The following is a 10,415-nucleotide window of genomic DNA, read 5'->3' on the forward strand; positions in this document are numbered from 1 at the left end:
TATATATATATGTATATGTATATAACTTTTTGAAAAAGCTTCGAAATGTTTTTTTTAAAAAGTTGACTCGAAGTAACTTACTCACGCTGCTCTTACACACGCAGCACAAACTGACCATGTGATGTGAATGCCCCCTGTTCGGGTTACAGAGAGAGGGAGGCTTCAGCTGAATGCAAGCCTTCACACTAATGGAGAGAAGCAGCCAACATCAGGAACAGTCCGTCAGTCACTCAGTAAGTGCGCTGTAATTTTCCAACATGCAATTTCTTTCCGAGCGCGGATTATAGTTACCGCGGTGAGACCCGGCCTGTCATAGGGAGCAGCTGCATTAACTCTTACACGGACCTTTATGTGACTTGTTTTCTTTCCTGCCGGCCAGGTCACTCAGCGACGCACCGACTCTGGGTTTATCCACAGACATCTGCAGGCAAGTTAAAAGGCGCAGAAGAACGACTTCGGGGGGGGGGGAATCTTTCTTTTCCTGATCACATGACCTCAAAGCTGTCGGACACTTTTCTCTTCAAAGTCCCGAGGATGTTAAAGAGACAATGGTAAGATGAAAAACTAAAGATAAAGCTAAACTTTCACTATTAACTCTACTTCATCCTTTTATTATTATTTTGTTTTTCATTCTGTTTGCCAGATAATACCACGTGATAATTTCCTAATAATCGAGTGGAGACAGGGACATTCAGGAACTGCTGTTGCATGGCTGCAGAAGTGTTAACTGGCCCGAACCATGATGCTGGTTGCAGCCTGTGGTTTCATATACAAAACAACAGTAGCTTCCAAACTGAGAGTTCACTTGTCACAGACACTGCCTTATCAAATGACTCTGCCCTGACTCACGTCAGAGTCAAGGTCTGCTTGGCACGGCATGGGCAACTCTTCCAGGAAGGCCGAGGGGGAAGAAGAAGGGGCAAAAGATGGTGAGGAGGAAGATGACACTGAAAAGGAGAAGGAAGTAGTGGAGGAGGAAGAGGAAGAGCTTCCACTGGGAGTCGAGGAGCTGTTGGAGAGCGGTGATCCTGTGTTAGACCTGAGCTACCGCAAATTCAAGCGATTACCCTCGCGTGTTTGTGAGCTGATGCACCTGGAAAAGCTGTATGTTTGCGGGAACAGACTTCGCAAGGTGCCTGACAGCTTTTCCCAGCTGCAGGGTCTGCGGACGCTCGCCCTCGACTTCAACAAGTTGGAAGACGTTCCCCTGGCTGTGTGCGAGCTCACCAGCCTCACCCATCTGTATCTGGGCAGCAACCGACTCATGACCCTTCCGCCTGAGTTCACCAACCTGAAGAATCTAAGGTGCTTCTGGTTGGAGAGCAACTACTTCCAGAGATTTCCCCGGGAGCTTTACGACCTGCCAAACCTCAAGTCCCTGCAGATGGGGGACAACCGGCTGAAAGCGCTGCCTCAAGACTTCTGTCGCATGGAATCGCTAAAGGGATTGTGGCTGTACGGAAACCGCTTTGAAACCTTCCCCAAAGTCCTGCTGCGCATGGAATCCCTGGAGATCCTAGACTTGGATAAAAACAAAATAACAGAGCTTCCTAGCCTGAAGCGTCTACGGACTCTTCACCTATTTTCCTATGACCACAATCCTGTCAAGGAACCTCCTAAAGTAGGCGAGGATGTATTTCTCGTTGGGGAAGGGGCTGCTGAGTTCATGGAGATCCGTGAGGCCAGGAAGGAGAGACGTCGCAAGGCCGCTGAGGAAGAGGCTGAGGAGCTGGCTCAGGAGCTGGCTCAGGAGCTGGCTCAGGCTGGAGAGGAACCAGTGATCCATGGAATCCTAAAGAACAGCAGCTCAAAACCGGCAACGGACGAAGCTGCTGTGAACATCGAAGAGTCCGATGTTAGAGAAGAAGAAACATTGTTTAAGGACGAGGAGCAGGAGGACTGCGTAGAAGTGCCAGTGACCGAGTATGAAGGTGCTGAGCTTGAATATGATGAAGAATTGGTTGAATACGAGACAGAAGAGATGATATGTGAGGGAGAAGGGTTTGAGTATGAAGGAGAGGGGCTGGAGTACGAAAACGTTCCAATGGACTATGAGTATGAGGATGGGGAGGAACTGGAAGACACAAGAAGACAAGATGAGGGAGCATGAAAAGCCCCTCTAACTCCAAAATGATTTGGTTCCAGGTGGAAACAGATGTTGGACAGTACAGCAGATACGTGAATATGACTTATTCTCAGATGTGCTGCTAATTAATGATTTGTAATTAACTGTGAAAATTAATTGTCTTGATATTATATTTCTTTAACGCAACAACACCAGTGTCATCTCTCTCAACTGCACATTATCAGGTTGCTGTAACTTATTTTGGTTCTTTGCTATTAAATATTCAGCTGAATGAAGCCGATGCCAGTCCTTTGTCACAGAAGACGCAGTGTGTTTACTCAAGAGTCGTTTCTGCTCATCACAGTCAGTACCTTGGTTATGTGCTTGTCAGCACTGCTTCTTTAAAGCACGGCTGTCTCTGCATTTAAATGAGTGTGTTGGTCAAAGATTTTAAAAAAATATTTACGACACGAGTGTCAGTGCCAAGAAAGAGCGTTGTAGGGATGAATAGCTGGGGTGCCTGACCATAAAAGGTAAGTCCTTAAAGAGGCTTCAAACATGAAGCGGACCCGGAAAACGATGAGGCAGAATATTTTTAGTACCCCGACAAACCTGAAGGACCCTGCTGGGCAGAAATTCAGCTGTGTCATGAATGCTGTGCACTTCTTTTTGTCACAGACGGGGACATTACTCTTTTTCTTGACGTTATACAGGCCGGGCCCTTGTTCTCCTCTCATTTCTGAGCACATTATTCATGTGGGGCTCATGCGTAATCCTGTCCTTTGTGTCTGCACAGATCTTTTTCCTCGTATCTCATTAAAAGAGTGAATTATTGATCTGGTGTTAGAATATTAATGCGTGTACTCATGTGACAGTATCTCATTACATTTGCATTGGGACAATGCAGAACATACACACTGCTCCTTTTAAATTTTCATGCACCAATAGCTGCTATTGCTGTGTCTAATAACATTGGTGGTATTAATAGATAAGACGCAGGAATGTGAGAAATGAGCTTCAAAATACTATTAATGGTCTCCAGAATTCCCCTAATAGGAATCTGATGGCATCTGTGGGAAGTAACCCAACCTCAACCCACAGGACCCAAAGGATCTGTTGCCTATATCCTGCTACAATTTCTTCAGATGTTTGTGGCCTCCTTTCTGACTGCTTAGAGCTTTTTCAGTGTCATGACAGGATCGATTTTCTTCTTCGACAGGGGCGACTGCTAAAGCGTTCTTAACCTATAATTTTTTTCACATTTTGTTGCACAACAACAACAAAAAAATCAATGTATTTTACTTCATACTTTGGTCCGTCAGATCAACTGATGGACCGAACGCACCAAGTAGTGGACAACTGTGAAGTGAACAGAAATGTGGTGTGCATTCGTATTGGTCATTCATTTGTAGAACCATCTTTCCATCCGCTGTCTGTGCCTACTTGTCCCTGCAGGTTCGTAGGAGCATTTACAACACAGCGACACACAGGACAAACAACCATTCATGTGCACACTAATAACTATGAGCAATTTGGGGAAACCAATTAAATTTACAGTTGTGCATTCTCGACCAAAAGAAGAAGCCAAAATACCACACATGCAGAGGAAGAACATGCACACATCATGCAAAAAGACCCCTGGATGTTTTTGCTGCAAGGCAGCAGTGGTATCAGCTATGCCACTGCTGGTATCACTGTCTTTGAGTGTTAGTCTCTGTCAGCTTTGTTCGTCTAGAGATTGGCATTTTTGCCAGTTTGTCTTTAAAAATTGGTTTAAAAGTCACATTATATGGAGAGCAATTAGTGTCAAATATTTTCCACTAATTTAATCTAGGTGTTGGCACAAAATAAGTAACATGTTAAAATGGTTTTGTCTAAACTCATTGTAGCTGTGGTTTTACATTTAGGGTTGTTTTCCTCCTGGAAGGTGAACCTCCAACCCGGTCAGAAAGTGTTCTTCCAATTTCTCCCCATATTTAACTTCTCTGATCTCTCCTTCAACTTTAAATTTAAGCCTTGTAGAAAAAAAAAGTTAAATTGCCTTCAACATTAGAATTATGTGGTGATATCTGCTGATTTATCATATACAAACCCTGAAAAAAAAAAAAANGCAGGATTGCAAAACGTGAAAAAGTCAAATATTCTGACGTCAGCACAGAAGATGCAGTAGTGCAGTGGTATAAAGTTGTAATATACACAGTTTGTCATACTTGGACTGTTATGTATTTAGTCCAGATTTGTTGGTCACTTTTTTTGCATGCAGCCGTGGGTGGCATAACAGCTTGAGAGTTTGCGGAGGTTCATGCAAATCGGAGTCTGCTTTAGTCTGAGTGGAATCGTTTTTCACCTCAGTTTACAGTCTTCTCATTCTCTGTAGGTCAGTGACAACAAAGTGCTTTTAAAGTCAGCACATCAACACCTTCAGTCCCACAGCTGATGGGCTTTTATAAGTAAACCTAAACAAAATGCAGTTTTGCATCTTCTCCATGTACATCTGGAGTTTGTATTCTTCTACAAACAAAAAAATAAAGACCAAATGATTTGCTTAAATAATGAATTTTATTTTTGAGATGAGAAGACTTTAAAAACAGTGAAAACATCTAATGCTTCAATATGAACCTGTGGAATAAAAAAAAAAAAAACAGGACATGTGAATCATAAAAATGAGCGCAATGTTATATTATCCAGGCTAAAATGTGACAATACTTTACCTGTCTGTATTTCGTTTGTTGTAGCCATTGTCCTTTGTTTGGCTTGCGTTGACAATTGATGAAGTATAAAAAGTGTGCCTGTCCTTCTGACGGAAGCTGGAAAGTAACGTAATTCTTGTCAAGTTAAAAATTCCCTCTTATCCGCAACACAAATAAATCAGGACAGCAAGATACCACAAATTAACAGGAAACAAGAAAAACATTCTTCTTAAAATTCTATGAAAATAAAAATCTAATCTAAATTTCCATAGCTCACTTTGTACAAAAGAAACATTGAGCAAGGGAAATCTGTACTTTTTCAAATCACTGTAATCAGTTGAAGAATAAATGATCTGAATGATGAACAATGATGAACAAATGATTTATTGCTAATTCATAGTTTATCAACAAAACATTTCAAAGCCAGGACGTCTGGCTCTAAATTTTTTTTAGCATCTAAAAAAATCTTACACCACAACCGAAAGTATTAAGACAAAAAACTCTTACTTGTTATTATAATGTGTAGTGAAGTGTAACGGATCCAATGGTCCCTTAGAGAAAATTTCATTTGGCATATTTAAGCAAAATCCTGAGGGTTCCTAAGGGAGAAAGGAATAAAAGAAAAGATAAAAAGTCTAATCAAAAATAGATGCTCTATTAATTAAAAACAAACCAAAAAATAAAAAATAAAAAATGTAAAAGTCTGACCCTGTTTCCAGAAGCCTTCACAAGTGGTACACGACTTTTCACTTCCAGTGGTGGCAGATGAAGGCGCTAGAATATTATGAAACAGGACATGTCAAACATCTGTACAATAACAGCAGCTTAAGAAGAATACAAGTTGGAGGATATAGGGACTTACTGGGTCGACTAAGAGGGTGTTGGCACCACCTGTATACCCTGTTTCTCTGGAGGAACAGCTGCATATTCCTGGCAAGCGTTCTTTTCCCTGAAAAAAAAAATGTTTCATATCAAAACATATTTGTGTTTGTTTGTCCAGTATAAAGGGATTTGCAGTGAATGTGGCTCAACCTGCTTAAACGTCGGAGACAGGTAGTCGTTCGTCATCACTGTTTTTCTGATCAGATGCGGAACCACCTGGAAAAATCAGCCACAGTTTGAAAGGGAAACACTTCACAAATAGACAAAGTCACATTCAGAAGTAAAGGAGGACCACATATTTTTCTTTTTCCAAAATCTCTTTCTTTCTTACTGTTTATTCAATGTCACATGCTGTTTTTATTTTGGTTTTTTTAATTATATAAAGCACCTTGAAATGCCTTGCTGCTGAAATGTGCTATTCAAATAAAATTTGATTGATTGATTGATATGCAACCATATAATATAATAATTTGGAGGAATGACAGAATACCGTTTTCAAACTGTATTTTTTTTGTGATGTTGCTCGTAGTAAGCCACATATGAATCTTGCAAAACAACTTTTTTCTTTAGCTGTTCTGTAGCTCAGACTTGTATAAATTGCTTTTACGTCAGTCTACTCTCTGAGCTTTGAAAGCACCAGAAGGAGAACAGACAGGAGTGACAGAAGGTGACATTAGACTTCAGGAGAGGAAAAAACATGAAAGCATCTGCTTGTGAACCAATGAATATAAGTTAAGAAATTTGCCCATTTTGGGACAATGAAGGATGTTTTATTCTATACTATAAGACATGTAAATGTAAGGATTTTTTTTTTTCAAAGAGTAACAAATATATATATATTTTTTTTAATTTTTTGCGTTATATTCATAATCTGAAATGTATTTTTGGGGGATATTTTATGTAACAGACCCACAGACAGTAGTTTAAACTGTGGAATAGAAATAAAAATTACATGTTATTTGCTAAATGCTTTACAAATAGAAATATGAAAAGTGTGGCGTGTATATGAATTCAGCCACCTTCACTTTAAAACATCAAATTAACTTAGTTGATATAGTCTGCCTGGGTGTAATTTATTCTCTATTCTAGGCCTCGGAGGCTTGTTAGAGACTGTTAGAGAATGTATTTGCAGAAAAAAGGTGATTCCACAAAGTATTGATCCAGAGGCTTGAAATGAGTCCCTTTCACTTTTTCATTTCGAAACGCATGCATCATGCAAGAGCCCTTCTCTTAAAGCTAAGGATGATTTGCTACCTCAAATCACAGATTAAAAAAGCTATGAGTTTTAAATCAGCATAGCTTTGATCATTTAAAAATGATCAAAGCTATGAATATTTTTCAACATATAAAATCCCAATTAAATATTTTGAGAACATGAATACTTTCACCATGTTAATATGATTGCTTACTATTAAGTAATACTCACAGTGGCATGATTTTTGTCCCGAAAGGTGATGTACTGTAGGTCTTCTCCTTCGGTGCACCCAGTCTCCAGTTTTGGACCCATATTCATGTGGCGAGAAACTGCAGCAAGGATATCTGTTAGGGTCTCTGTCATGTTATCATGTTATGTCATCTTATCATCTGTCTGCAGCCACAACCTAAGTTTTTACCTGGTGGTAAGCGACGGGGCACAAACACTCTTTGGTACTCTGTCTGAAGAAAGGCAGAAGATAGACAGCTCATGCTTGTTTCAAGTCTGTTGAATTGTAAGGATAATGTAGAGGAAAATCTGTAGTACCTGATCCACAATAGGCTCTGTGTGGCAAACAGCGCTCACTTGATGGAAGCCGCTGGTCATGGGTTTGTTAAGGAGGCTTGGCAAAGCTGTGGAGCCATCAGAGTAGGTGGGACGCTGGTAGTACCGCATATTTTGAGTTACGAAATTGTCGGCTAGCCACACTCTGGAGACAGGAAAAAAAAATACAACTGCGTCTCAAGAAACACATCAGAAGTAACGGCTGTTTAAAAAAGCATTTTGGGAAACTTGGAATGAAACAACAAATTCGCTGGATTTTTTTTCTAATAATCTAAGCTTACCAAGGCGCCACGGCTCAGCACTTTAGTAAATTATTTCACAAGCAAAAGGTAGAAAAATATCAGTTTCTGTAAGATTAAAAAGAGCTAAAACACGAGCGATGAAATTGTGACATTCAAAGCACAGTGCTTAGTGCTTAAAAAAAATATACATAGACATCTACCTCAAAATTGGTATTTGACTTTACCGAACACAATCAAACACATCAAAGTGTGCAAACAGAGCCATGAAATGAACAAATACACAGTGAAACAATGAAATACAGTTTTAAATAAAAGTTGATTTGAAATGGAGTCTTGACAAAAGTTCAGTCTGGAAGACTCCAGTCGCACCTGCCTCATCAATCAGCGCCCGCCTCTCTGCAACCTGGACCTATCGGCGCGGACCAAGCCTCGCTCCAGCCAATCATCGTTTGGGCTCCAGTTCAAAAGGACCTTCACCCATAGCCTCCTCTGCTCACCAGCTCCGATCAACCCACCTCCACCCCATCTCCACCTTCTGTTCCCGACTCTCAGGCCTCATCTTCCTCCGACCACCAGTACAGGCCCCGGGGGGTCTACAGTCCTATGCTGCATCAGGAATGTTCATCGAGCTCATCGAAGTCCAGCTCGATGTCCCCAGCCGGGGCCTGAACGCCAAAGGACTTTGTTTATTTTCATGTTCATTTTGTCATTAAACTCTTTTAATCGCCTTCTTTCTCCGTTTGAGTCTCTCCAGATTGAACTGGGATTGGTTTTCTACTTTGGATAACTTTTTCGGAGAAAAAGTCAGAGCAGAACTATTGTGTCACTTGGTCAGAGCAAGAGTGAGAAATAGCTTGCTTTCACCCATGCCTGACTCACAACTCTGCCTGAGTGTTTCCCAGTGGACAGTGATGACACTGGACAGTGAAAGCTGACGCTGTGGCGGACAGTTCTTACCTGCCCTGACACTTACCCAAAGTGAGGGTTGTCAACAAGGTCCAAACTGGGGTGGTAGGATAGAACGGGTCTTTGGTTCGATAGAAAGCCGGACGCAACGGGGGCTCCAAGGCAGGAATTGAAACACATCCTGCCTGAAACAACAACATGTCTGTCATAATCCAAAACTAAATCTAAAACAGATCGATTTGAGTTTCTGGACTCTGACTTTCTCATCCTCAGCTGACCTTTAGGGGGTGCGTGACTGGCTTTGTTCAGTGATCCCCGCCTTTCAGTTTCTTCAATAGGCGGTATGACAATCCTCGGCTGTCCAAACATCTGTTTATGCACTGCAAAAACATACGATCTTACCAAGAGTTTTCCTCTAGTTTCTAGCGCAAATATCTTAGTACACATAACATACAACAAAACTAACTTAAGAGGAACTTTTCAGCAAGATAGGAGTTTGTTTTAAGTAAACAATTCTTGAATATTGTAAGAAAGCACTAGATTTTTTCACTTGAACAAGACATTAGTGTTATGAGTGAAATAATTTGTCAGTGTAACTAGTACTTTTGATCAATATTCAAGAATTACTGACTTAAAACAAGCTCCTGTATCTTGCTGAAAGGTTACTTTAAAGTTAGTTTTGTTGTATTTTAAGTGTACCAAATATTTGCACTAGAATTTAAACCAAAAATATTTGGCAAGATTTTGTGTGTTTTTGCAGTGTGCTGTAATAGAAACCTTCGCCATTAACAGTGATGGTGGGAAAAAATCCTTCAGGCATGTTGACACTGCAGCGATCTGAAATAAATGTAGCAATGAGTGCATTTTTTAGATTTCACAATCAACTGGAAAAAAAAATGAAGAACAGTTTGTAAGAAATAACTGAAATCTCCAATTTACAAAGACAGTTTAAGTCAGCATAAGGGCAGTAATAGCAATCTCACCTTATTTCCTCTGAATGAGTTAAAAGTAAAATAGAGATGAGTGTGAAAAAAGCTTGACCCAGGACACACCTGTGTCTAAACACTACGTTGTTTGTTCGTCTCTCTCTGTCCTGAGCCGGTTTGTAGGTAAACACATTTCTGTTGCTAGGAGATTCAGCACAGGGGCAGAACATTACAACTGAAGTGCATAGAAATTATTTCAGGTGTGAGCGTAATGTTATTCCACAAGGAGGCATTGTTAAGAGTCTCTTTCTTCCTTCCTGCAATTTGTTCAGTTCAGCTCCTTTTCTGCAATTTGTACTGTAATAATACAAAACACCGCAGACAGCTCGCTGTTGCACAGAACCATCAAAGGCTTCTTTGACGGCTTCAGATAGGAAAATAGGCGCCATTAGAGAGTGAAAAAAAGAAGAAAAGGCACATGTAATTATTGAAATCTGTAAATATCAAAGGTGAAATTATGCGGGTGCCTTTTAAAAAGAAGCGAGCAGACAAAATGACTCTTACATTGTACTTTACTTGTGATTTATGCCTTTATCACCCGACATGATGCACAAAAGGGTCTTGTTGATTAAGACTGAAATGACTTCACCTGTTCATTTTCTGGCAAGAATATTTCCAGGTCTGGTTCTCGATGTGAAATAATATCGCAGCAGTTGGATCTTTCTTTGCTCTTTTTATTCAACTTACTTTTCAAGACCAATCAAAGCGACAGATGGATGACATTTATGTCATTCTTCAGCACTTTCACTTTGCCATTTAAGTTATTTCTTTAGCATATAAAGCCACTCATACTTTAAATACAAAAACCAATGCTGAGGAACTCATTCATGTGGTTAAATCTCATGTTTTATTTCGTTTTAAACCATTAACACACACACATCAATT

General features: G+C 40.3%; 2 protein-coding genes across 3 annotated transcripts; one reads left to right on the forward strand and one right to left on the reverse strand.

The window, feature by feature from the left end:
- Positions 1-86: 86 nt before the first annotated feature.
- Positions 87-2,359, forward strand: LOC103141305 (leucine-rich repeat-containing protein 10B-like). The gene is made up of 3 exons (XM_007556900.2): positions 87-233; positions 380-551; positions 644-2,359. The coding sequence occupies exon 3, from the start codon at positions 878-880 to the stop codon at positions 2,108-2,110; it is 1,233 nt and encodes a 410-aa protein (XP_007556962.1). The 5' UTR covers positions 87-233; positions 380-551; positions 644-877; the 3' UTR covers positions 2,111-2,359.
- A 2,248-nt stretch (positions 2,360-4,607) lies between these two features.
- LOC103141328 (protein phosphatase 1 regulatory subunit 32-like) lies at positions 4,608-9,658 on the reverse strand. Of its 2 annotated transcripts, none has more exons than XM_007556933.2 (13): positions 9,528-9,658; positions 9,322-9,381; positions 8,823-8,924; positions 8,612-8,729; positions 7,379-7,541; positions 7,251-7,293; positions 7,064-7,161; positions 5,788-5,853; positions 5,618-5,704; positions 5,464-5,529; positions 5,263-5,354; positions 4,777-4,872; positions 4,608-4,684 (listed from the first exon to the last, which is right to left on the reverse strand). In XM_007556933.2, exons 2-13 carry the CDS (start codon positions 9,362-9,364, stop codon positions 4,666-4,668), a joined length of 993 nt encoding a protein of 330 aa, XP_007556995.1. In that variant the 5' UTR covers positions 9,365-9,381; positions 9,528-9,658; the 3' UTR covers positions 4,608-4,665. The 2 variants fall into 2 exon arrangements, with proteins under 2 accessions (XP_007556995.1, XP_016529209.1); XM_016673723.1 differs by having other exon boundaries at positions 9,484-9,658.
- Between the last annotated feature and the right edge of the window lie 757 nt (positions 9,659-10,415).

Source organism: Poecilia formosa, unplaced genomic scaffold (genome assembly GCF_000485575.1).
Source record: "Poecilia formosa unplaced genomic scaffold, Poecilia_formosa-5.1.2 Scaffold81, whole genome shotgun sequence".
Classification (NCBI taxonomy): Eukaryota; Metazoa; Chordata; class Actinopteri; order Cyprinodontiformes; family Poeciliidae; genus Poecilia; species Poecilia formosa.